Source organism: Lissotriton vulgaris, chromosome 12, assembly GCF_964263255.1.
Source record: "Lissotriton vulgaris chromosome 12, aLisVul1.2, whole genome shotgun sequence".
Lineage (NCBI taxonomy): Eukaryota > Metazoa > Chordata > Amphibia > Caudata > Salamandridae > Lissotriton > Lissotriton vulgaris.
The window spans coordinates 724,734,748-724,762,488 of record NC_141700.1 but is presented as its reverse complement, the minus strand read 5'-3'; the positions used below and the strand labels follow the sequence as shown (position 1 = coordinate 724,762,488).

The following is a 27,741-nucleotide window of genomic DNA, read 5'->3' as shown; positions in this document are numbered from 1 at the left end:
GCCGGTTGCTACTTCTCTCCAGATTGGTAGAAAGAGGAACATCCTTCTTGGCACTTTGGCGCAACCAAGTCAGCCTAGGTTTTACAATACAAGAGTCTCTTATCTGCTACTACATTTAGTTTATATTCTTTGAGATTTCTAATTGTATTGGTACAATGTTGAAACAAAGGAGGATGGCAGGGATTTTGTGGATTTGTGGGTCTCAATCAGTTTTAATTTTCAGAAAATCTTCCGAAGTTGTAGCATGCCCTCAGAAAGGGTGCCAAATCATTTTGATAGTTTTAGTTTTCACTAGTGCTGGCCATGACAGGAACTACTTGTCTGCCTGCTTCAATGTGTAAACATACTGATGTCACACCTACAAGAAACCCTGATGAAGAGTTTAAAAATATATGTGTCCTGGCTGGGTTTTCCTTACTAACCAGGGAACTCTGGTCTTTATGTTTTTCTGTCATGCTTGTACCCATAATAATGTAAATATGTGCAACACTCGTCAGACTTGCCATATTTTGTTCTTTGTTCGTTCTGTTCGCAGAAGAAATATTTTCTGAAATCAGAAATATGGACTTCAAAAACGTTGACAAGCAACAGTTCTGATCAAAGGCACCTTAACCAAAAAATACTGCATTAAGAAGGCCCAGTGTAAGGTTAAAGCTATACAGCTGTAACATCATGCTCCTGAACGTGGGGCCAGATGTACGGCCCTTTTTTGCGGCTACAAACGTGCAAACGTTTGCAGCCTCAAAAAAGGGTAATAGCATGTACAAATGCTATTTTGCTAGTCACTGACTGGCAAATTAGCATTTGCGACTCTCACTATTAGGAAGGGGGGTCCCTTCCTAATAGCGAGTCAAAATGCTATGTACTAAAGTTTTGCGACCGCATTTGCGGCTGCAAACCTCTTGCAGTTTACAGCCTACTTCAAGTAGGTGGTAAACCACTCGCAAAGGGGGAGGGGCCCCCAAGGGACCCCTTCCCCTTTGTATGTGGGGAAATATTTTATAAGAGCAGGCAGTGGTCCCAGAGACCACTGCCTGCCCTTAAAAATTAAACAAAAAGGTTTCATGCGTTTTTTTTTAATGCATCCCGTTTTCCTTTCAGGAAAACGTGCTGCATTTAAAAAAAAAAAAAGCTTCTTTATTTAAAAGTAGTCCCAGACATGGTGGTCTGCTAACCCCAGCAGATCACCATCCCTGGGCGGGCCTGTCATTCCCAATGCGCTCACAAATTGTGAGAGGCTCAATATGCATGAGCCTCTCAATTTGCAACCCCATTGGGAATCGCAAACAGTGTTAAACACACTGTTGTACATGCAAAATAGCGCCTCGCAAATTGCGAGTCGCAAAAGACTCGCAATTTGCGTGCTGCTATTTTGCGCGTCGTCCATCTGGCCCTAAACCATTTCTGCCTTGCAATCAAGGTGTGGAATAACAATGAAGCAGAGAGTTAAGTTTTAAATCCTCTCTGGTGATAACATCTACTGGGGGTCTAGCCATAGGCACCTAAAAAAACCGAATCCACTCTACGTACCCTCACCAGTAAAAGTAATGATGAACAAACATTGAAGGAAACCAATCTGAGTGCTTTGATCTCAGATCAGGAATGGAATGAACTATAGGCTAATAGGGTCAAGTCCATCTTTAAGAAGATGGAAATGGCCTTCCTCTAAAAAGTGGCAACATTTTCTGGGTGTTTAGGCATTGATCCTACTGTTCTCTGTATGTCTAATCCTCTGACGTAGTGGCCATTTTCGGTAACTTTCATAGTCAAGCCACTGTACCCTGCTTTACGGTTTCCTGTCATTTGTTCAAATGGGAACTAGTCTTTTATGCCCCCCCCTTTTATTTGCCCTTGCTTTACACAGTGTATCTGCTTCTCTCAACCGATACTTAGATTTGCATTGGTTAAGACTTAGGGCCACATGTATCAATATTTGTGATAGCTGTTACCTAATTGTGATTTTCAGGCAATCGCTATTAGGTAATCAATATTACAAAAGTATGAAACTACTAGAGTTTCATTTAGTGATTTCTAGGAGGCCGCAAATCGACCTAACTCATCAATAATTATGAGGTAGGTCGCAATTTGTTACCACCTAGGAATTACTAAAATCACGAGGATGGTGGCCTGCTAGGGTCAGAAGACCACCATGTCCATGATTGCTTTTAAATGAAGCAATGTTATTTTGTTGGAAAGCATTACGATTTCCTTAAAGAAAAACGGGATGCTTTACAAAATGAAAAGTTTACATTTCATTTTTAAAGAGTAGGAAGTGGTCCTTGGGACCACTGCCTGCTCTTAAAAAATGTTTTTGCATACATTCACAAAGGGGAAGCGTGAATTGGAGACCCCATCCCTCTGAGAATGGGTTACCACCAACTTGAAGTTGGCGGAAGATTTCGAATATTTTGCAACTGCATTCATGGTCACAAAACATTCCTACATAGCGTTACAATTTGGTATTTGGAAGGGACGCCCTAAACACTCCCCTTCCAAATACCAAATTGCAAACCCATTTTGCAATTCAGAAACAGTTTACCGAAACGCAAAATATTGTTTTTTATATGTGAAAAGCATTTTTTGCATTCGCAAACGGCTCGATTCTGAGAATCGTCCCATTTAAGAACACAAAAAATATTTGATACATGTAGCCCTCAATCTCCCAATTCTGCAAGAGGTCTTCAATCATGTGGTAACCCCTACACCCCCCCCCCCACCCCCCCCCCCCCAACACCCTTCCCACTTTTTCTATCACTCAATAGGCCTGCATGGGCTTCCAAGTGTGAAATTGGGATGAAAGTGTATGCAAATTTATCGATAGGAAAACGTGGTGATCTTTATCCCCTCCTCTACTGTTACCATCCTGCCAGGATTGTTCACACTGGGGTTGATAAATAAACCTTTTGTGGCCCATTTCATTTTGGTAACCAAATGACATCCCATAATGTTCTGCCTACATTGGCATGATCATCAAATGCCGAAATTAGTGTAGTGTCGGGTCTGCACCATTCTACTACAGTTATCAGCTGGGAGGACCAATAATAAGTTACGAAATCTGGCAACGCGAGGCCCCCAATCTCCCTCGTCCTTAGGAGCACCTTTAATGATCCTCACTGTCTTTCAACATTCCAATGGAATCGGTCTACTGCTTTTTGTAATGTTCAAAGTAGCTGTTTTCTATCTTTTTAATGGGGTCTAGTACACATAGAGCATTCTTAGGAGCCCATTTATTTTAACAGCATTATTACGGTCAGTCCAAGAGAGGATTAGGCGCTCCTATTTATTGAGAAATGTTCTCGCCTCTGCTAGCATGCACAAGTAATTTGTCTCATCCAGTTGGCCTACATACAGTTGAGTGTGGATCCCTAGATATTTAATATATTTAGTGGCCCATTTAAACAGGAAAGCATCCCTTAAGGCCTGCACCTTCGGTAAAGGGAAGGTCAGGCTTATTTTGGACTTAGTTTTTATCTTAAACTCAGAGACGACCTCAAATTGTTGCAGCTGCTCCATTACCGATGGTAGCAACCTCTCCGGGTCTCCCATCTTGAGGAGATCATCGACCTCCCACTATTGATCTGTTCCCGCTTTTTCACTCAGCCAATGGCTTTACTCGGAGGGTGAACAGTAGAGAGGACATTGGGCACCCCTATTTAGTCACCATCTCAATGTAAATGCTTTTAGATGTCAACCCATTCAGAGTTATCTAGGATACTGTGTGGCGACATCACCATTTGTTTTATAAGTTGGACTCCGAAGCCTAGCCTCTCAATTACCAGCCACAGGAATGACCAGTCCACCTGGTCGACAGTCTTCTCAGCTTCCAAAGACGCCAAAATAACTTGGATTCTCTTTTCTGACCTTTTCAACCAGATGGACTGTCCACCATATATTATCTTATGCCTGCCTCATGGCAAAGAAGCTATACTTATCTGCATCTACTAGGAGCTAAACTACCTACCCCAGTCTGCTTGCATGATTTTAGCAAATACTATTGGTGTTAATCAAAAGTAGCATGTCAGTCCACCAAGGCTGGTGCCTTATATCTTGTAGACTTCATAGCCCACTTTATCTCATCTTGTGTGATTGGTGAGTCTAGCTGTGACGTATAAGCATTCATAAAAGAAAATGAACGCCTCTATTTTATCTTCCACTGTTTGCAAGACTTTTTTGATTTCCTGGAAGTATTCCCTCTGTTTTTTCTTTTATTTGAAGCATAAGCTGAGACCCCAGTCTCATTCTCGCTTGTGTATAGAATAGACAATTCAGCTCTATTTGTGTACAACCCTTACAGTTCTTAGGGCCATATGTATCACAAACTCATTTTGCGAATCTCAAATAGCGACTTTGAAAAATGCAAAAAAGTAAATTTTTCGAAGAAATCGCAAATTACCACCAACTTGAAGTTTGCGATTCCTTAAGGCCACATTGCATTTTTTTGGTGCTTCTTACATTGCATTTAAGGAATCGCAAATTCTGCGATTCCTTAAATGCAATCGCAAAATAAGGGATCACAAATTTTGCGATTCCTTATTTTGCCTTAATACATACCTTTTGGCCTTAATACATACCATTTGACAAAATTGCATTCGCAAACGCCGAATTGCGAATGCAATTTTGCTTGATACATATAGCCCCTAATCATTAGTTAGCCATCTCGGTTTCATCACAGCACATGCTTCCCTGTACTCTCTTTAAACTATCTGATTCTAATTTCCCCGAGTTTATGCATGTAGATCCTCAACAAGATACATTTCCCCCTGAGGACTGCTTTCATCACATAGACAATAATTGGAATACTGTCTTTTTTGTCATTAAAGTAATTCAGTATTTTTTCAGCTACGGATATATGTAGTATGGAGGTCTCTAGGCAATCTAGGATTTAGGTGCCACATGCCTGCAAAATCTGTAGAGATCACACTTAGCAACCACGTAGACTTGATCCAAAACTCCTATTGAGCCAATTAAGGCGTGCGCCAAATGATTGCTAAGCCTGAAATGGTCTATGTGAGACTATGAGAATGCAAATGGTAGAAGAAAGAGTAGTCCTTCTCCTCCAGATGAAGTTCCCACCATAAACCTTTAAGTCCCCAAAAACGTGTTTGCGTTTTGAGATGTTTCGAGAAGGCTCGAGACATCATCCGAGTTTTATTTTTTTTACGGATGACAAGTTGAAGGCTCTTGTAAGGATGGTGCCTCCCCTGGCACGTCCCTCCAGAGTTGTCAGAAAACCCAATAGAGCTGATCTTTGACTCCGTTTGGAGCAAATATGGTAGCTATTGTCACTGCCCTTCCTGCCTTTAGACGCTCGCAGCCTTTTCTGGGTTTTGCTGCCCAGCGCTGGGAGCATACCCTGTTCCCATGAGGCACAGGGTACCGCTTTTGGCCGTCATAAGTGTGGCAGGGTATGCTCAGACGTGAGTCCCTTGCTCACTTTGCCACTGGATTCAAGCAAGCCGGGCTGAAGACGGCTGGAATGCCAGAAACCGGTCCTCGGAAGCTTGTTTCCGGTCCAGGGAAGACATGGCTTGGCAGTTCGGGCTGGACTGTTCCCATGAGGCACAGGGTCAGACTGATTTGCATATAGCCATGTCTGAACTGGGGTGGCAGAGTGGGCTAAAGAACGGTGATGGATTAAACCCAGATCTTTTGACAGGGTGTGAGTGTTTGATTGATTCAGATGCTCCGTCCATCACCACCCCTTTTGTACCGTAATAAGGATGAGGGCATCCCGGAAGGAGGTGTGTGGAATAACCGCTGGAGTAGCGAGGAAGAAGTCGGAGGAAGTCGCAAGCAGAGGAAAGTGGACGCTGTCAGGAGGAGAACAGAGTCAGGAGGTTGCCGTGGAGTATGCGGGTGTCCCGGGAAAGCCAGGACGTCAACAGAACTGTGTTTCGCCCAGCCAGGAGGAGCGTGGCTCTCCCAGGTACGGGACCGGGCTGGGTTGGGAGGCGGGAAAGTCCCCACAAGTAGATTGGAACTCCCTTCTATCCCCTGCCTCTTTCCTGCCCTTTAGCACCCTCACATTTCCTAGTAGACGTGTGTCAAGGGTTGGGTGCCCCCTCACAACCTTCCCCTGTTTTTGCCTTTGGTTCAGTACACTTACACCCTGTATCATTTCTTTCCCCATGAATCTATGTGGAGCCACCAGACTCTGGAACCCGGATTGTGGCCTGTCTAAATCCCGTGGAGAACGAGAAGACGCAGTACGTGACAGATAAGAAGTCAATATCCCCATTCCACACTAAAAGACTGGCTTCTCGGAGGAGAAGAGTGTATCAAATAATAAAACCTTCTCTATCACGATCTGGTCGTCAGTCCGTTTACTCCAACCAGCTAACAAGTAAATAAATAAAAGCTTGATTAGGACTGTCTTTAAAGCCTTGTGTGCTTAGCACATGCTGAACACATATTTAGCTCAACTTCTAGGGTGCAAAGGACGTGTCCAGCACATCCTAGCACCCACCCGATGGTGATGCGCTGGCGATCCTCTCCCGTATCCCCCCAACCACATGCCTTGACCAGGGATGGAAGGGAAGAATTTCAGCTGCCACACCACTGGCCCCTCCCCATGCCAGATGAAGACATCAGCATGCCCACGGCACACCAACAACATCATTACTAGACATTTACTTGCAGCGCATAAGCTAGAAGGATGCATTGGGTCAATACTCTCACCTGGGGTGGAGTAAATCAGACAAGAAGAGAGACACTGGGGAAAGGATAGAGTTTTTCCTTTCACACAGTGTCTGCGATCGTGCAGCAGGAAAGCACCCAGACCACCAAGGGTGTCTTTCTTGCTAGCGGGAGCGACCCTCGCAAAGGAACTCCCATTTACCCAGCTTTTATCTGTTTCTGTAGAGGAGAACAGGCCCAGGCACACAAGTTGTGTAGCGTTTTTATTTTGGACAAGTGAGGTAACACTGGATGGTCAGTATTGTGTGCACCCGTGCAGATTCCAGAAGTTTACATCACAGAGATGGTAGTGAAAGTTTGAGGTTTGCAGGGGATGGTGCGTAAAAAGGCATCATAAGACCCTTTCGACACACCACCCTGCACTCCCCTAGATGCATCATTTTCAGAAAAGTCTGTGTTTGGTAGGTTTTCCTGATTGGCCACCGAGCTTGCGACATAATAGTGTATTGCGTTTGTTATTCGACCATTGTGATAAAAGTTACAGAAGAAAATGTAGTTACAAATGGCTGTTTTTTCTTTTTTTTCCATCAATTAGTTTCTTTGGGAAATGCTTGACGAATCTACACAAATTAACTCTTGCTGAATGCTGAACGTAGTCTTCTTTACGAAAATGTATGACTTTTTGGCATCATCCATGACTTTTGCACCTGTTTCCACCAAACAGCAAGTAGGTTGAAACCATAAAAATTATTTTAAAAACTGACTACCTCTTAGAAAAATGCATAAACGGTGGTAAAAAAAGGGCATTCCACTGAAGCACTTTACCCCCCATTTTTTGCAAACCTCTCCCCCTAAACAGCCCCCCCCCCCCAGACACACACAAACAAACTTTAGCTATATTTTAGCTATTTTCTCAGTCCTTTCCAAGGGAATCCACAAACCCTGGGTACCTTTAGAATACCCAGGTGTTGGGGGGGAAAGACACATTAGGCATGGATACCTTATGGTGTAACAATAAACATCTGTTATTCAGCGCCAAGATACCCTTGGGTGAACGGCACTTTACAAATACACGTTATATGTCCTGTTAATGTTATGTGGAAAAAAGTTAAACATGTATAAGCACAAAATACACTAAAGAGCAAACAAAGGGCTTAGCATTCTAGAATAAAAGGCTTAGAAGCCAAGGGGTTAAAAAATCTGAAGATTCTCAGAGTGGTATATTTAAAAAAGCAGGATAACCTCTGAAAGATAATTCATGCTGGAGAATCAAACTACTCAATCTGCTGTTTTGTCCACAGTATCCTTTCACAGTTACTCATGTGAGAGGGGGCAGTGCGGGGTATATCATCCTCATTCCTAGATTCCTCTTCTCTCCACTTGTAATATCTGCTGTTTGATGCAGTGAGAACACAGCATGCCCTTTTTTGTGACCAATAAAGTTCTTAGTGGCCTTTAGGTCCACCTTTGTGCTCTAGCTTAGAGGTGCTTATCCTCATACAAACCTCGCTCTCGTTTTTCTTTGGCAGCTCCATCTTGCACATCTCTATGTCCAGCTCCTTATATTGGGCTTGCGCCTTCAGTGCCCGCAGTAGGCGGATCTTTTCTTTCTTCATCCAGACACACCGCCTGCGACGCCATAGGAATTTCGGGTCTATCGCTAGACGTAGAGGTGCCACACGTCTCCTCACTGGGGGCTTCATTATTCGCTTTGTTGTGTTCAAGCTGAAAGTCAGGAAAAAAGGAAGACTTATCAGGTTTAATAATGGTGGGCTGAGGAAGTAACAGCAGATATTTGTACACTTACAAGGTCACAGACACATGGCATTTGTGCAAAGGACTCTCAAAACAGGAACTGCATCGACTCAACTTTGCTCTTTTTAAAGAAATGCATCTAGAAGGATTAAAGACCATAAGCTAGGAGCACAGAATTTGACAACATACAGGAAAATTCAGCCTGCCCGTTTTTAGGTCAAATGTAAGAGACACATTGTGGGCTTACCAAGACCATACAAGGACTTGGAGCTAGCCAAATGCTGACGATTGGTGGGCTTTATGGTCAATCTTATTTGTCTGCTTCTTATTTGTGTCCCAGGTTGTCAATCTTGCGTTTGGCCCTCCCATGAAGCATTGCTTCTTAGTAGTCTTTCTGATTGGTTGGCTTCTAGATTTCCATTTCTTACGCGTTTTTTTGGGGTGAAGACAATTCTTTCTATTTAGGTATGCACTCTATGACAATGCATGTGTTTTCCAGATGCCTCCCTCATGTTCTTCTCTTCCCCGGCACTCAGTGCTTCTCCCTCATCCACTCTCCTGGCCCACCCTCCTCTGGGTTATGCTCACCATCGTATCTTCCTCCCATTCCTTTCTCGCCCATGTGCTTCTCCTCCACTCGTTCCACATTGCTATTTCACCCTTTGTTACCTCTCCCCATTATGCCCTCCATGTTCCTTCCAATCCCCACTTAAGTTGTGTCCTCCCGCCCACAAAGGGAGAAGGTGTACCAGCTAAGGCGATATTTAAACTACTCCATCGCCCTGATGGAGGTGCTGCCCGCCTAATTTAGAAATGACCGCCAAGCTGGTGGTAATTTCGAAAGCATTGGCAGAAACCTCTTTCACAGCAGTTCCTGTAAATACAGTTTACAGTTTGGTAGAGGTCTACATAACCTTGACAGAGCCCTACACCAAACTGTTTTATTTTCAAAAGAAAATCTTGGAGCTGGATTTCTTTTTTGGAACTCAAAAAGAAATTGGTCCCTTCCCCATGGCAGTCTGCTTTTGAGGTGAGCATTTTGCAGTTTTCACTGCCCCTTACCACCAAGGTTTTCTTGACGGTGACTGAAAGTGAAAACGGACCTATAATTCTGCCCATCTAAATTCGGTGGGAGGAATTAGAGGTCTGACTCGGACGGCCCTCACTCTGCAGAGCAGTGGGAGGTGTTTAATCACGGCAGAGACGGAGTAGTCTCCTTCATAATTAAACCTATGGTCTGCGACATCTTAATTGGGTGGGCACACCTTTTTCTTGGCTGTATGTATACTCTGTCACCGTTCCGATGCAGTATACATACCATCAAGATAACAAAATCAGACCCCAAGTCATTAATTGATTCTCCCTGTCTAACACATTTTTAATGGGATTTAGACAGCCAGTTGTAAAAACATCTACCTAAAAAACACAAGTATGGTTCTAAATTTAAAAACCAAGGAAATTCAGTGACAATTACCTGTACAAACCATAACTCGCACACCAAGTGTAATGATCATGACCGTACCCTTGTTTTAACAGATGCAATTGTAAACGTCAAATATTCTTTCAGATTAGATTCCATATCACATTGTCCTGAACACTACAAAACATTACTCAGAATGTAGTATTATTTAGTGCTTTAAATAGGTTTTATTCATGTATTTATGGTTGGCTTTTAGTACTTACTAGTAAAATATACTGTGAGGTCAAAAGAATGCATTTGGTGTGCAAGTTATGGTTTGCATGGCTGTTGTGTGGGCGGCCAATCATAAACACTGCAGGCAGCTCAAAATGGACCCATAAGTCTGTTTGGGTTTGCGGACACTGACCTACGGGTCGCAGACTCAAAAGGGGGCAACACATGGGTACGCAAACTCTTGCCAGGATTCGAGGACTCTGAAGAAGAGTTTATGGACACTGGAATTGTGCTGGCCATCCAAACCCAACAAAATGTTGTACTTGTCTCCTTTTTAACCTAAATAACTTAACAGGGCTCCTTTCAATTATTTTCAGAGGGACAAAGCATCCCATCCTGTAATGGTGGCTGCAACAAATTATTCTCTGCTGTGGCCAGAAGGTTCAGGTCTGCAGATATGAATGACAGGCATGATAAACTTGTTCGTCCAATATGATGTTTTATTTTGTCCACGGATGGTCCGCGAACCCATTTGCAGGTTAATAGTCCAGTTATCTCTAACTTGTTAACCCATTCAAGTCACCCCATAACATGATGTAAGTACTAATTTCTCAGATTTTACCAAATGGATTTACACCAAACCAAGCATAGGTTTTCCTTAGGTAAAGTGCTACTTCCATGCCCAGTTTGGTGTAATACAGTTCAGGGTTTTTTCTGAAGCAGAGATGAAGGATTCCTATGGAGTCCACATTGGAAATTTCACTTTAGACCCCTCCACATACATCCACCCATGGAGGTCTGTGCCAAACTGAACACAAATTGGATGCCCTGTTTTTTCGGGAGACTCAGTGTAGATTCGAACAGTGTCAAAGTTATTAAGAAAACAAAAACATGCCTTCTCAATGGAGGCCTAACCTAACAATAACTACAAAAATATAAATATATATTGCTCCAACATTGTGCCAAAGTTTGCCACCAGTTGATCTGGCACTGCCTCTTGGGGCAACCACTCCTGGGATAAATTATGGCACAAAAAAATAGGCGGCACTCCAGGTCGTCTTAATTCACAAACGTATTTCCATATTCCTAAAAGGTAGTGCACGCTTCCAACCACCACAACCTGCTTTCACTGGGGTCTTGGTCATGTTTATAGTGATTCTTCCATTTCCATACAAAATTTGAGGAATCCTTTTTATCCTCCTTACTTAGGGATTACTGAGAACTGCTTGTGTGCATTCATAACAGTGAATGAATTTAGGATTTATAAAGTGCCTGGTTACTCTGAAGGTGTGTCCCCGCACTAAGCAGTAGCATCATATCAGGGTCCGAAAAAAAAGTCATGAACAAGTAGGCTTCTAACTCGGTCTAAAGAGCCAGGTCTTAAGATTTTTGCGGAAACTTGCCTCAGACTGTTCGAGTCTTAGGTTGAGTGGCATAGAGTTCCAAAGCTTGGCTGCATGAAGACCAAAGGGGCAACAGCCCAGTCGTGCACGTTGAACTCTGGGCATCACTGCCAACACTGCTTCTCCAGTTCGGAGTGCTCTGGAAAGAGTGTAAGTATTGACCTGAGGGAAGAGATAACTGGGACCCCTTCTACTCATTATCCTGTGCGTGAAACACAGAGCTTTAAAATGAGATTCTGAGTTTAACCTGAAGCCAGTGAAGTTCAGCCAAACCGGAGCTAATTGATGTCCATTTCGGAATTCTTAATAGCATCCGGGCTGCTGCGTTTCTTTTATATTTTTATATTTATAACATTTTATGCAATTGATACAACTGTTATTCCATATTGTTATTACCAGTGCAAAAAAGTACAATAACAATTAAACTTCCCGACCGTCTCTCCCGGAAAAACAACTAATTGTTATAAAAGACATGTTGTGGCCTTATGCATCCCGTATATGCTGGAAGAGCTTGCTCAATTAGCTATATTTTGCTCAGTTCCATGTTGGCACAGGAGCAGTCCCGGGGGAAAGCACTTACAGCTCACCTCCAGAGCGATAAGGCATGTGATCTTGGAGCGCTACAGACTACCTATAGCTATTGATCAGTCATAGCCCTTTCAACCCAGAGCACTCGCGGTCCCTCCTGAACCCAGTCCCGCTAAGTGTTGCTGGTAGAGACCCCAAATTTCCTTAGGTCGACACTACACGGGAAGGAGTTCATTGTATGCATCACATTGTCTATTGCAATATAGCATGTCCGAGTTCTAGTCTTTTTGCCCAACACATTGCAATCCTGCATTTAGCCAATAGCAACCCTATTGCCACCAATTTCCTGCAGTCGGGCTGAATCTACTGATCATAACCCAAAAGCACAACCAGAGGGTCAGGTGTAAAGCTGTGCCTGACTATCTCGCGAAGAGTTGCAAACACGGTCTCCCAGAATATCAGGATTCTGGGTCAGGACCAGGTTATGTGATAAAACCCAGCCTTTGGCTCCGTACATCTGTCACACTGTGCTGTGTCTCTCAGCGCGTACCTCACCTGCCTGCTAAGTGTGTAGTAAACTCTGTTGATGTATTTAAAGTGGATCAGACTATGCCTGCCATTTAGGGACACCTTTTTCGTGGCCTCGCAGCAGTACTTCCAGCATTTATCGTCAATTATCATGTCCAGGTCTCTTTGCCATTCCACCTTCGCCTTACTTAACTGGAGTTTCCTCGATTCTTGAGCCTTGGAATATAGGACTGTAATAAGTTTGGCTGGAGTCTTAGCTTTGACGACATAGGAAAGCGCAGGAAACTCTTCAGGCTCCTTCAGATCATCCCCAAGCAGCATTCCGCTCGAGAAACAGGTATGGCAAGTCAGGAGGTCCATGTAACCAGTGATATGCATGGGGGGGATCGGCAACCATGTAATAGAGTTCTAAGTCTGGGGCACCCAATCCTCTAGCAGCGTACAGGAGAATCAATATATCCCAGCGGACTCTGGGCTGTTTCCCCACCCATGCCAGCTTTATCATCAATCTGCGCAAGGTCTCAAATACAAAGCGTTGCAATAGTATCGGGATGTTAAGGAATAAGAAGAGAAACCGAGGTAATACCACCATCTTCATTAAGGAGATGCGCCCTATTAGGGAAAGGGTCAAATTGATCCACCTATCAATATCGTCCTCTAGTTTGGAGATGGCCTTCCAGTAGTTTTCTGCTATCACAACTGTGGGGTCTGTTTGGATCTGAATTCCTAGGTAGCGGACTGGGTCTACGTTCCACTGCAGGGGGTAGTCCATCCTGACCGGGGCAGTCACTGGAGGGAGTGGAAACACCAACGACTTGTTTCAGTTAATTCGGAGTCCGGACAGACCCCCGAACTGGACCACCTCAGCAAGAACTGGGTTAATGTGGCTTTCTGAATCACGGATGTACAACAAAGTGTTGTCCGCATATGCAGAGATTATCAAGCGATATCCCGGGAAGCCCTAACCCCTGTGCCCATGGTACTCCCGCAATGCGCAGGCGAGTGGTTCAGCAACTAAAGCATAAAGTAGTGGGGACCAAGGACACCCTGGCGAGTCCCTTTGGTAATGTCGATTGGAGCAGTCACCTCCCTGCCTAGTCTAACCCGAGCTGTAGGTTGAGCATAAAGGGTCATTACTAATTGAATAAAAATATCCCCAACCCCTATTCTTTGCAAGACGCCCTTCATGAAGGCCCAGTCTAGAGTCAAATGCCTTCTCAGCGTCTATTAAAAAAAAAATCTAAAAGAAAATCCCCCCCCCCAAAAAAAAAAACTATTGCTGCTGCTTTAATCCCAGGATCCAGCCTCTGAATAGCGCCAAATATAGTGTGCAGGTTTGTGGTGAGGCTGCACCCAGAACAATTCCTGCCTTCTCCGAGTGCACCACCAGCTGCAGCAGTGGGGCTAATCGGTTCGCTAGTATTTTGGTGTAAATCTTCGTATCAACATTAATCAGGGATAGAGGCCTGTATGAGGAACAAGCCTCTGGTGATTTCCCGGCCTTCAGTAACATGATTATCAATGCTTCTCTCATAGTAGGGGGCATGCTTCCTGCTCGGGCCATGTGTTCGTACAGGGTCATGAGATGGGGGACCAGCTGGTCCTGGAATGTTTTATAAAATAAGACTGTGAGCCTGTCAATGCCAGGGGCACTGCCTATTCGCATTGATTTAATTGCTGCCTGACCTCTCCTGGGGTAAGAGGGGACATGAGGTATTCTCTATGTGCGTTCGTCAACCAGGACATCTGGGTGTGCTCAAGGTAGTCGCGAAAAGCGTCCGGTGGAATCTGGGAGGTATAGAATTGTGTGTAGTATCTATAAAATCTACCCGCTATTTCCTGACCACCACGTGAAATCTGTCCCTGCTTGTCAGATAGTGTCAAATTCTCATTTGGGGCGCAGCTGTGTTGCCAAGGTGGCTTCTAGTCGGTCTCTGTCCTTATAAACTAGGCCTGGGCAAAGCACTACGCTACGCTCGCGTAGTTTGCACAACTTCGAACTGCACGTAGCACAGTGCGAACACGCGTAGCGTAGTGTAGCTGTCATTTTTTGCTTGCTCGCGGTCCTCAGCGTCAAGTTGGCGACCGCGAGCAAGCAAAATGACATCCTGGCGAGACTTTTTCCTCGTTCACGATCAGCAACATCAAGTTGACGGACACAAGCGTGGAAAATAAACCTCCCTCCAAAATTCTCAATGCGGGGTGGTCTGGTTTCTCATTGCGAGTGGTCGCGTATGCTTGGGACCGCACACAATGAGAAACTACCAGTCCGCGTTGAGAAAGCTGCAGCTCGAGGAAAAATCTACTCGAGCGGCAGAAAACTACAGCTCGCACTGTTCAAGATGCCATTTTCAATGATTGCACAGTGCTGGATGCTTGTCCGCACTGTGCAATCATTGAAAACGGCATCTTGCACAGTGCGAACATGCTACTACGCAGTTAGAGTAGTGCTACACTTAGCTCGCGTATTGCGAAGAGCACTTTGCGGAGCTTCGCGAAGTGCTACTTCGCAAACTACGCCCAACCCGACCATAAACCCTGGCTGTGGCGTACCGGCTGCTGAATTTTGCACTCTTAGATGCATTGCCAGTCTGCCTCTCGAAGTCCTTAAGTAGAGCTCATTGCAGTAGTCAAACCAGCGGGTCACCAGCAGGGCCAGGGTTACTGTTTTTTGTGTGTGCCCCTACATCACTTTTCATGCCATCATCATGAAAATCAAGAAAGCATTTTTCTCTTTATTTTAGCTTAATTTGACAAAATAAAGTGCCAGTTAATTTTAGTCACAACAGCACAGTAGAATCTATTTTAAAAGATGTATTAAGATTTAGCCTAATGACTTGCGAGATCTGTAGTTCATTTTGATAAAACTTCATTATCTCATTGTCTGTTGAAAATAAACAATTACGGCGTATTCTATAGTGAATGTTGCTGGTGATATTAAACAAATTAAGTGAGGGAATACGGAAATAAACTGATGAATTGAGACACCCAGGAGTGTCGCCTATTTTTTGTTATAATACATATGAAAAAGATAGAGAATAATTAATTATGTGGTTACAAATACAGGTTTTCATATCAAAACGCATACCCTCTAAAAAAAATTTTTACAAATCCTCTGGCTATTAAAAGATTTCTGTTGCAAGGCATGTTTTTGGCTTCTGACAGAAAAGTAGAGATAACAGAGGACCCAGATTGTAATTAGGGTGCTACATTTTCATACATAGAATGTTTCTGTAAATAAGCGATAGAGGCTTCGCTAAGAGACAGCTTAAGTCACTGCCATCACTCCGAAAGGAAAGCAGGATAATAGCAGCTTTTACAATTGTATGGTTATTCTTGGCTTTTCACAAATAGACTAGTAATTCAACAATGAGCAATGGCTAGCTCAGAGATGTTTGGCACTGGCACAGCGGAGGCTGCCATTAGGATGGCCGTTTTATGAAATATGGAAAATATTTCACTGCTCCCCGTGCAATGTGGGCTTTTATAGTACTGCATTGTCTGCAACAGAAGACCTTAAAATATATATGGGGAATGCCGGTGGGTCTGGCTCGTAAGTAAAAAGTGCCTGTTAAGCCACTGAAGTGCTTTGGTATCAGCAGGGCATTCAAACACTCATTCATCCAACCACTAGCTCATTTTGCATTCAACCCACACATCCATCTGCAGTAAAACACAGACAACCTCTCAACAAGGACAGGAAAGATGCATTACATGCTGCCACCCAAACCTGACGGGCATCAGCCTGCAATACAAAAATGAAACTTAACATAGCACTGAGGTGCCATCTTGCAATGGTATTCAGAATAGTGCATGGTATTAAGCATAGTGCATGGTATTAAGCATAGTGCATGTTATTAAGCATAGTGCATGGTATTAAGCATAGTGCATGGTATTAAGCATAGTATTAAGCATAGTGAATGTTATTTAGCATAGTGCATGGTATTAAGCATAGTATTAAGCATAGTGCATGTTATTTAGCATAGTGCATGGTATTTAGAATAGTGCATGGTATTAAGCATAGTGCATGGTATTAAGCATAGTATTAAGCATAGTGCATGTTATTTAGCATAGTGCATGGTATTAAGAATAGTGCATGGTATTAAGAATAGTGCATGGTATTAAGCATAGTGCATGGTATTAAGCATAGTGCATGGTATTAAGCATAGTGCATGTTATTTAGCATAGTGCATGGTATTTAGAATAGTGCATGGTATTTGGCATAGTGCATGGTGTTAGCATAGTGCATGGTGTTAGCAGACAGATCAATTGTCACTAAAGAATTTGTGGCAAAAAAAGGATACAATATTTTAGGATAGAAAGATCAAGGAAAATTTGTAATGGTTTCAAGACCAGACACAGCGTGTCCAATTTCTTTGGTGGACCTCCCAGCAACTGATGATGCTCTTCAGCAGTTGATCCACAAGCATGGTGCTCTTTTTGAATATAAACTTGGTCTGGGGCATCGTTTTGAACATACAATCATTCTTGAAATGGATGCTGTGCCAATCACACAAAGTACGAACTGTCCCACTGAGTATGCGGGGACAGTTGATGCAGCACCTAGAGAAGTTGTGTGCGGACATGGTTATTGTACTTATTGACTCTTCGCAATAGATTTCGTCCATTGTCATGGCTAAGAAGGGCACGGGTGACATCGGACTTTACATTGACTTGAGCTCACTTAAGAATATTTGAATTGACTGCTCCAGTTGCCTAAGATTTGGAAGATGCTTGCTCAACTGGGTGGAGCCAATGTTTTTTCATGTATAGACTTGAAGGTGGCTTACGATCAAGTGGAGTTGGCGGAGGAATCCCTCTTCGACTGCTTTTAACACTGTATTGGACTTTAAGGTTTTTAAGGATGCCTTTTGGTTTGGCCTCTGTTGTTCTGAAATTGATGTTCAGGTTGTTTTTGGAGTGAAACTTTTTTCTTGCATATCAGGATGATATTCTGGTTTTCACAAAGGATACAGAGGAGCACACGCATGTGTTGAGTGAGTTTCTGGGCATTCTTGAAAAACGTGATTTTGAAGTTAGGAGAGAGAAATGCTAATTTTTGGTCAGTGATATAGATTATCTGGGACACCACATTTCGGGAGCAGGTATCCAGCCTAAAGCTGATCTGGTCAAGGTGATTGTTAACAGTCCTAGACCAGAAAACAAAGACCAATTACGGTCTTTTCTGGAACTCTGTGTATTCACGATTCACAGATCATTTTGCCTTTCAAACAGTGCCACTTAAAAAGTTATTGAGGAAGGGTGAACAATTTGTCTAGAAGGGTCCGAGATGTCAGCATTTGAGAATATGAAAAATCTCATTTGAGGGCACCCGCGTTAAATGCATCTAGGGAGGATGTACAAACATAGTAAGAATAGATGCAATTTGGGTGGTCCTTGGTACTGTTCTGACACAAATTGTAGATGGGAAAGAACACACTGTTGGTTTTGATTCAAGGTCTGCCTCTAATACGCAGCACAAGTACAGTACAATAGAAAGGGAGGCGCTAGCCTGTATTTGGGTGACCAAACACTTTGAGACCTTTTTGTGGGGAAGAAAATGTGTCCTAGTTACTGATCACAAGCCTCTGGTTTACTTAATGTCAAAGAAGGCTCATGACAAGGTCAGCCCAAAATTGGTGAGGTTTTTATCCAGAATGTTTGAATTTAGTTTTACAATCAAGCATATTCCAGGTGGGAAGAATTCTTGTGCGGATTCTTCCTTCAAGGTGTCCCATTGAGGAGTTTCAGAGCATCAGTCCGAAGAGGATGTGGAATGTGTGGCAGGTGTAGTTGATGGGTTAATGGTGCTGGGGGGGAACAATAAGCATACATTAATGAATGGTGTGCTTTGAACGTGATAATGCCTAAAAGTTAATTAAGGAGGTCATTGTCAAGGGTTGGCATATACACGACGTGAAGGTACTATCAGAAGGTTAAGGACAAGTTAACTATTGAGGATAATGCAATCATGAGGAGACATTTACTGCTTACCCGTTGGAATTAAGATCTAGACTAATTGCTTTTGCTCATCAGGGGCATCTTGGTATAATAGGTAAGAAAAAAAGATTGTGTCAGTATTATTGTTGGCCAGGAATAGATGTTTAAGTAGAGACTCATGTGGGGTGGTGTATACATTTTCAGGAGGCAGATAAAATTAAGTGTACGCAACACTCCAGTTCACCCAGTGAGTTTTCTAAATGGTCCTTGTGAAAAATTGGGAATGGATTTCATAGGCTGGATGTATGAACTTAATTCAGATATAAGGTATGCATTGGTGCGGATAGATTATTACTCAAAATGGGTTGAATGCACGTTTGTAAGAGAACCTACTACAGCTGCTGTAGTGGAACTGTTGAAGGAGTTCCGCAGACTTTAGTCTCTGACAATGGGGTCCAGTTCAAAACTTAAGAGATCCAATCATTTTTGAGGATGTTTGGAGTCAAGCACCTGACAGTGGCCTTGTATAGTCTGCAAGGCAATGGTATGGTGAACAGGATGTTGAAGAAAACAATTCAGATGGCTAAAATGGCAGGTGCACATGTGTCTGTGGTATAGTGTGGTCTGATAAGTGTGGTGGAGCGTGTTGTTGAGGGCTGTCTGTGGTAGCAGCACTGTGGGCGGATAAAATCTAGGGCTGGTCAAGAGAAGATCTGAGGTGGTCTGGAAAGGGGGCGGTCTTATTTTTAATTATCTCCCCTTTGATTAAGGGGAAGAATCCATTGAATAGGTCTAGGTTGTGGTCAGAAGCCTGAATGAGAATAGTCCCATTGTTAAAGATGGAGATGGTTAACTTTGAATTGAGTGATGTCGAGCTGTCTACTGAGAGTCTTAGGCTGTGCAAGGTTTTCCTAGATGTAGAGATAGAAAGCATCGAATAGAGGGGTTTTCTCCATTGGGCTCTTTTGTGTGTGTAGAATATGAGATCATTAGGTATGACCCCATCAGATGTGCTGCTTCAGATAAATGTGGTCTTTTGGGGCATTTCGAAAGACAGAACACATATTGCACCATTATTATTATTATCAGCTATTGAATAACTAGCAGATGGGTGGTGTCCTTTCATCAGTAGTCCTGAAAACCAAGATTCACAGTTTTTACATCTGTGACTCTGTAGAGTAGTGAACATGATCAACAATTTTAGAAACCTGACAAGAGGAAATGGTGATGCAGTGCAGAAATGAGAAGGGGAGGAGGGTGATTAGAGGAGAGTGTCAGAATAGAAAATAGGATGGTAAATGAAAAGAAAAAGAAGGATAAGACATTGAATGGTAAAGAAAGATGTGGGTGAAGATGTGGGTGAAATAAGAGTAACAGTGAGCGGAAGAAAAGATCACTATAAAGAGATGTTGATTAGAGGGACATAGGAGGGTGTTGACTGCTAAATTAGAGAAGGTGATAAAGATAGTGTTAGAGGTGGACAAAGTAGAATGAAAGGAGTCTGGGAAAGCAGAATAAAGGAGCAGGATAATGGTGAGCGATTTGGGTGATTGGTAGGCATGCATTTAAAAAAGGCGATAAGATGGGAGTAATGGGAGAGGAGTATGAATTGGTGAGGGTGGAAGATGTAGCTGGTGAAGTATGAAAATGATGAGAAAGGAGGCTAATCAGATAGAATGGTGATGAGCAAATGATAAGTTGTGGGGGAAGAAACCGAGTTAAGAGGAGAGTGGTAGAACACAAGGGTGAGGAAGTGATGGGTGAGGAGGCCGATGGGAATAGGATATACTAGTGGAAGAAAAGAAAACATGGGAAAGAGGGAACATGCTAGTCATAATTTAGAAGAGTTCAGTTTTGAAGCCTTCAAATGAGATGTAGGTGTCCTCTGGGTTTCCCTCAAGGAGCAGATAGACAAATGTTGGTTGAAAAACTAGCCACGAATTGATAGTCCAGTTGTCAATCCCGGAAGCTATACTGTACTTTTAGCACAGTGGGCAGCTATGGGTTGAAACATACCTACATTTGATTGGTTCAGCTTTGTTTGATCTTCCAACTGTGTAGTACATGTAGTAGACACTATACACAACTTTAAAAAGCTGCATAGGCCATTACTATATATTTAAAACATGTATGGGTCCCAAGTCTTTGTAGATGTTCAGCACACTAAGTATATATTTCAGGCCTTGGTGCTCCTGCTATCCAAAATGTTAAAGGGCAACAGTGAAGAACAGGTAAAGGGCAGCAGGATTGCGGAGTGCAAGTTCATATATACACACACCCACACAGGCAGAACCACTTTTACGAAAGCAGCAAGCTTCCTTTAAGTACACAAAATCTTAATCCTACAAGGAGAAGACTGATAGAAGGGGGTGAGGTGGAGAGAGTCTAGGTTGAAACCGATAGAAAGAGGAGATTGTGAAGCAGACAAGGGTTATAGGTACAAAAGGGTGAGGAGAGGAGGGAGGCTGAGGCAAAGAGGGAGGATAGGAAGAGAGGATGGTGAGGTGGACAGAGGCAGGCTGGTGAAATAGAGACTGTGAGGAGGGTGGAGCAGAGTTGGGTTAGATAAAGAAAGAAGAATGCGGAGGAGTCACAGTCAGATCATGGAGGGGTGGACAGAGTGAGGTAAGAGAAAGAGGATTGTGGGTCAAAGAGAATAGAAGTCAAGGCAAGGAGAGATGTGGAGAAATAGTAAGGCAGAAAAAGTGAAAGGTGAAGACAGAGGTGATAAGAAGGTGCGGTGGAGAGAGAAATGCGTGAGGTGGAGAGAAAGGATCATTTTGCACAGAAAGTAGAAGAGATTAGGCACATTGGAACACTCCCAAGACAGGCAGAATTTAAACTAATGTGCATGACCTCAGTAGTAGGTAGAGTATGCAGCTTAGCCCACCCCCTCCCCCAAACAAAAACCCTCCAGGAAACCTGGGTGATGCTAAGCAACTCCATGCATCTTCTTTCTTAAGGGCCACCCAATGCTTTTCTTGGCTCTCAGAGATACCGAATACGGGAGCCGAACCTGCAAATGGTCCATTTCATGATAAATACCTCATGTTTTTCAGCCGCCTGCCTAAGGATGCAGGAACGCTGTTAAGAACTCCCGTAGGCACGTAGTGGTATGTGAATTGAGTTCTTCATTTACTTCACCAACACAGGTTCCTACAGAACATCGGAGCGTAGCTAACTCGGCTGCTGCTCGGTGATCAGCTGTTAACTGTCAAAGGTTGCCAGTTGGCAGCTGGTGAAAGCACAGACAGTACAGTGTCCGCGCAGGGACACATAGGTGCAGTACAAGAACGGTGTCCTCGCTGGGACAGAAGAATGTAAATCACAACACATCCACCCCCTTAGGGAAGAGCGAAAACGAGAGAGGGATACAGGGAGAGAAGGAAAGGGTGAAAGAGAGAAGGCAGAAGAAGAAGAAAGAAGAAGATGGGGAAACCAAACAAAATGCATGCGGTTACAATTTACTCACAAATGTAATCAAAGTTTAACTGGTGGCAAAAGCCACCTTCCTGCCCTGCTCATACCGATGGGTAGAGGAACGTCATGTAACGGTATAGAAGGCAGCTGTCTTCTAACTCTTCCTGGGGTACTAAGATCTAGAGGAGTGTGAACTGGTTCAGAAATGTGCTGCGTGATGTTGCTGTGGTGAGGGAAACTCATAGTCAGAATCATAGTCTGATGAACTGTGGTGTTTCGCTGCGTTTGACGTTTCGGGACACTCACTTGTCTGATCAGTGGGCATGGTAACTTTTGGATTCTCTGTGGGTTGTCTGTAGGCAGAGAGGGCGGAGAAGTGCCACACCCTACCATAGCTCAAGAGTGCGGAATTACAGTACACCTCAGGCACAGATAAAGAAGAGATGTATCTGTCCTGATCCTTTCCTATGTGTCCACTTCTTTTGACCTTGACTGTGTTCCCCAACTTGAGCTCCACTTGATTACACCCATGCTTGTTGTCGTATCTTTCTTTACAATTGGACGGTGTAGCACTAGCCTTTCACTGGCAAGGTGGGAAGACCAGTGTACTCTCTTGGCTGCCTTGACCCAACCCACATTGCCCTTGGTCAATGGAGTCCTTCCCCGCATGAGTTTAAATGGGCTGTGACATGTGGTTTCGCAGGGTGCGATGCGGTAAGTCCACACTGTTTTGAGTGTCTCCTGTTTCCAGCTTAGGTTGTTGCTGTTAGCTAACTGGACAATTCCTCTGTTGAATCGTTCAACAGCCCCATTGCCCGCTGGGTGATAAACTGATGTGGTTTTGTGCACAATCTGGTGTATTTGTATGTAGTTCTTGAATGTCTCAGACATGATATTGTGCCCCGTTGTCACCGATGACCTGTTTGGGAAGACCTTCGCCGTTTAAACACGTCATCAAGGAACTTGACAACACTATGTGCATCTGGAGTTTTTACAAACTTAATTTCAGGCCATTTAGTGTAATAATCAATGATGACTAATATGTACCACTGTTCTAGATTCTCAGATATGGGACCCATGACGTCTACACCGATTCTCTCCCATGGCATGGATGGGCATGGAATGGAGTGCAAGGGGGGTCTGAATGTTACCTGTGTTTCATCTGAGTTGACGCAAAGTGTGCAATCCCTGACCAGTCTCTCTAAATCTAAGCTGATGCCAGGCCACCAGTAATTGTTTTTGACCCTGTTGTTTGTTTTAGCAATACCTAAATGTCCTTGCTTAGTTTTGCATGTCCATCCATCAGTTAGCATATTTATAACTTGACTTATGATGCTGTCTTTGTTTTGCTCCGTGAGCCCTTCATCTTTTGATATGCCGATGAACTGTTCTAGAACATTGGCTATGCTTGTCTCCTCTGTTTCTGAGATGTGGTCATGGTCTGTTGTTCCGACAGGCAACCTACTCAAAAAGTCTGCCACCACGTTTTTCACTACTGGAATGTATTGAATTTCATACAAGAAATCAAACAAACGCACAGATAGCCTGGCCAATCTTGGTGATGCGTTATACAACCCCTTTGTTGTAAACACCTTGGTAATGGGCATGTGATCTGTGCATAGGGTGACTCTGCTTCACCAAACAAACTGCCTGAAATGTTCTAAAGCCCACAAGCGCGCTAGTGCTTTATGCTCAATGACTGAGAATTTTTCTTCAGCAGGAGTCAGTGAACGTCAAGCAAAAGCAATAGTGTATTCCACACCCTTGGTATCTTTTTGGGTGAGTACTGCGCCCAATCCCTTAGAACTAGCGTCTGTAGTAATAAAGTTGCTCAGTGATGGGTCGAAACCTTGCAGAGGTAACGCAGTGCACATTTCCTTCTTGAGGGCCAGAAAGGTTTTGCTACACTCCTCTATTCATTCAAACTTGTTTCGCAGTTTGAACAGTTGTCTTAAATCGTATGTTTTATGTGAAGAGTTTTTTATGAACTTTGCGTAGAACTCTAACATTCCCAAGAAGGATCGTAGCTCATCCTTGTTTTTGGGAACAGGGGAGTCTTTTATGGCTTGGAGGAGTTCTCTTTTCGGGCGGATGCAGTCGCCAGTTATCTCGTGTTCCAGATAGTTGACTGCGTTGGTTGCAAACTTGCACTTAGGGTACTCGGCAGTTAAACCCCATTCATCCAGGATTTCCAACACCTGCTGGACCTAGTCGTCGTGGTCTTCTCTTGTCTTTCCCATTACAAGGAAGTCGCCCTGGAAAAGTAGAATGCAGGAGACTTCTTCAAAAATGTTGTGCATTGGCCTATGGAACATTGCGGCTGCCGAAGAAAGACCGAATGGTACTCTAGTAAACCAAAACCCCCCAAAAGGTGAGATGAAAGTGGTTAGCTTTTTGCTGTCGTGATGCAAAGGCACCTGGTGGTAGGTTGACTTCAAATAAATAGTGGAGAACCACTTTATGCCCTTTGTGGTTGCTAACATCTCACTTGGGGAGGGGAAACTGTTCCACTACAATGTTGTTGTTGAGGTCCCGTAGGTCCACACATAGCCTCAATTTGCCATTTGGTCGTTTTGCGACAACTAGAGGCGCGACCCACTGTGAAGCTTCCACTCTTTCTATGATTCCGTCTGCCTGTAGTTTTTCAAGTTGAATTTTTACCTTATCTCTTATGGCAAACGGGAGTTTCCCTGGCTTTGTGTACACTGGAATGGAAATTGGCTTGACTTTGATTTTGTGTTGGTATCCTTTTAGGACACCCACCTCCCCACTAAATACTTTGGGGTATTTGTCCAGTAAAGACTTAGCATAATCATCGGCACCTGCTATGCTCAACACAGGGTCAGCCTTGCTAGGATCCAGGATTATATCAAGATTGCCCTGGTCCATCCACCCAAGTACAGATGGTCCAACTTTGGAGACGTAAAGTTTACCGGTAGACTCGCGCCCTTTAAATACAAAATTTAGCATCCTGTAGCCGCACACATCGATTGGATCACCCGTGAATGACCAGATTATAATGTCTGCCTTTTCAAGTTGTTCCCCTATGATGGGTTTGAACTTTTCATCCCATATTTATTTATTTATTTATTTTATTTTTAAAGTTTTATATAGCGCGAACTAGATCTTTGCAGATATCAGAGCGCTTTACAGAAAACAGTAGGTAGGATACACAAACTGTTGAAAACAGTATAAAATTCGGTAGTGAGTGAGTTGCAAAATAGGGTAGCAATCGCACAAGAGTATGCACACTAATAACAATCAAGAAACAATAATATAGAAGCCGTCCAGTGTCGACTCGAATGAGATTATAGCACCCCAGAGGGTGAGTAGCCACACTGTTGAAAACAGAATAGTAGTCAGTAGTGAGTGAATTGCAAGTTAGTAAAGCATTCAAGTCATAGTGTACAGCCCTAATAAACAATCTGGAAACCAATAATATAGCATCCGTGCAGTGATTTTGATCCAGTAGCAGTCATAAAAGAGTCTAACATAGATAAGCATTCAGGTAGCCGATAATAAAGGAGCCATGTACTGTCATTGTTCCAGTAGCAATAGGGTTCAGGTGAACTTAGCCATAAGGATGGCTTTTACCTCTTTCTTGAAGAGTACCGAGGAGGGGATAAGCCTAGTTTCTGGCGGGAGTGCATTCCAGATCCTAGGTGCCATTGCAGAGAAGGAGCGTTTGTATGTTTTTTCCTTCCGGAATCTACGAGGTTTCAGGAGGAGATTCTTTGCGCTTCTGTTGGATCTTGAGCCTCCTAATATAGTCAGCTTGTGAGTGAGGTAGTTGGGTGAATTGTGGTGTACGGCCGAGTGTGTCATACAGGCAATTTTCAGCTGAACTCTGGCTTCAAAAGGCAACCAGTTCAGGGCTTTTAAGTCAGGGGATATATGCGAGTGTTTTCTTGAACCAGTGATGAGTCTCGCGGCCGCGTTCAAGGAGGCTCGTAGGGGCGCCGTTGTTGTTAGGGGGAGCCCGCAGAGAGCCACAATTCCGTAGTCTATGCGAGGAATTACTAGAGCTTGTACAACAGTTTGAAAGTCCTTGGGTGGTAGGAAGGGTTTGAGTTCTCAGCGTGTTGATTTGGAAGTTGGCTCCTTTAGTTGCTTTGCTAATATGCTGCTGCATGTCAAGATTGGAGTCAAGTGTGATGCCAAGGGATTTTGCAGAGTCCACGATGGTGGGCTGGACATTTAGTGCGGTTAGATGATTGAGCCAGGTTTGGGTGATGGCCTTTTTCGCAGGAGGTGAGATCAGAAGGAACTCAGTTTTCAGAGCATTTAGTTTAAGGTGATTGTCTGCCAGCCATGCTTGGGTGTTTCTTAGTGTGGCATTCAAAAGTTTGATGTCTTCAGGGGATTGAAGCTTGAGGTAGAGCTGAGTGTCGTCGGCGTACATATGGAAGTGTACATTTGATGCTTGAAGCAAGGTGGTGAGTGGTTCCATGACGAGGTTGAACAATGTGGGGGATAGGGAGGAGCCTTGCGGGACGCCTAGTGTTACGGGCACAGGCGAGGACAATGCGTTGTTGATCTTGAACTTCTGAGACCGGTTGTGCAGAAAGGAAGTGAACCATTTGAGAACAGTCCCGGATATGCCCATTCTGGTATTTAACAGCTCCAGTAGATTCTCATGTTTGACCGTATCAAATGCTGAGGAGAGGTCAAGAAGGATGAGGAGGCAGGACTCATTTTGATCAAGGATTTGGAGGGCGTCATCAATTATGTGTGTCATAGCCGTTTCCGTGCTATGTTTTGCTCTGAATCCTGATTGGTGAGGGTTGAGGAGGTCAAACTGCTCGATGTGTTTTGTCAGTTGGAGTTGTACGCATTTTTCTAGCAATTTGGCCAGAGTGGGAATATTGGTGATAGGTCGGTAATTGTTTAGGTCGGCCGGGTCAGCTGTGGGTTTCTTGAGTATAGGTGTGACTTGCCCTATCTTGAGGGAGTCTGGGATGAGTCCTTGTTGCAAGGAACAGTTGATGATTTTAGTCCAGAGTGGGAGGAGCAGGGGGGTGAGGGCTTTAACAGCGTTGGCAGGTAGGGGGTCTGTGAGGTGATTGGCGGGTTTCAAGGTACCGAGCAGCTTGTGAATTGATTCTTCAGTATAGGTGTCGAAGGACGTCCATGAAGCGTTGTTTTTAGGTTGAGTGTTGGTTATGCATATGGAGCTGGAATATCGACTTACATCCTTGAGGAGATCACTTCCTATATTGTCGGTCTTTTGCTTGAAGAAAGCAGAAAAGTCTTCGCAGCTTGGAACATCCTTTGTTGAACTGTTAGGTTCTAGAGGTTGCGTCTTGGTTTGGGTTTTGACTAACTCGAACAATTTTCTTGGTCGGTTTTTTGCTTGATCCAGCTGTTGGCTAAAGAAGACTGATTTCGAGCGTTTGATTTTTCTGAAGTAAGCGTTTCTCTTACTCTTAAGGGCTCGAAGGTGCAGTGCTGAGGGGTCAGATCTCCACGTGCGCTCTGCCATGCGTATAGCACGTCTGTCTTCATTGAGTCTACCATCATTCCATGGGTTCGAGTTCTTCCATATATTTCTGTTAACAATTGTATATGGCGGCGTCACACGGGGCGTGGTCTGCCGAGCAGCGGAATGACGGTTCTTTGACTGAGCTCCGCCGGCTAGGTGACAAATCCTACAATAATCTTTATATCTGGTGTCTAGGGGAGCCCGCGCTAGACATCCCTGTATCCTGGACCCAAAGCGGATTGTGGCGGTGTGCTCCGTTAACCCCACCGCGCCTCTCTGGGGAAGGGACGAAGACACTGGCTGAGCCCGGGGTGGTCTGGGACTGCAGCTGAGTGAGGGAGACGGCGGACTTAAAAATCGAGCCAGGGGGTTGGGTGGCGCTGCGGGCCTGAGGCTGTTCCAGGGGAAGGTACCTA

The 27,741-nt window shown here is 43.9% G+C and overlaps 1 protein-coding gene across 1 annotated transcript in view; it reads right to left on the bottom strand.

Annotated features, from left to right (window-relative positions):
• The window catches only part of SNAPC2 (small nuclear RNA activating complex polypeptide 2), a 97,173-nt gene that overhangs the window by 39,478 nt on the left and 29,954 nt on the right, over positions 1 to 27,741 (bottom strand). Inside the window, exon 2 of the mRNA XM_086945980.1 lies at positions 8,142 to 8,361. Coding sequence (XP_086802106.1) covers positions 8,142 to 8,339 — 198 coding nt within the window. The 5' untranslated portion in view covers positions 8,340 to 8,361. The remainder of the gene's footprint in view (positions 1 to 8,141; positions 8,362 to 27,741) is intronic.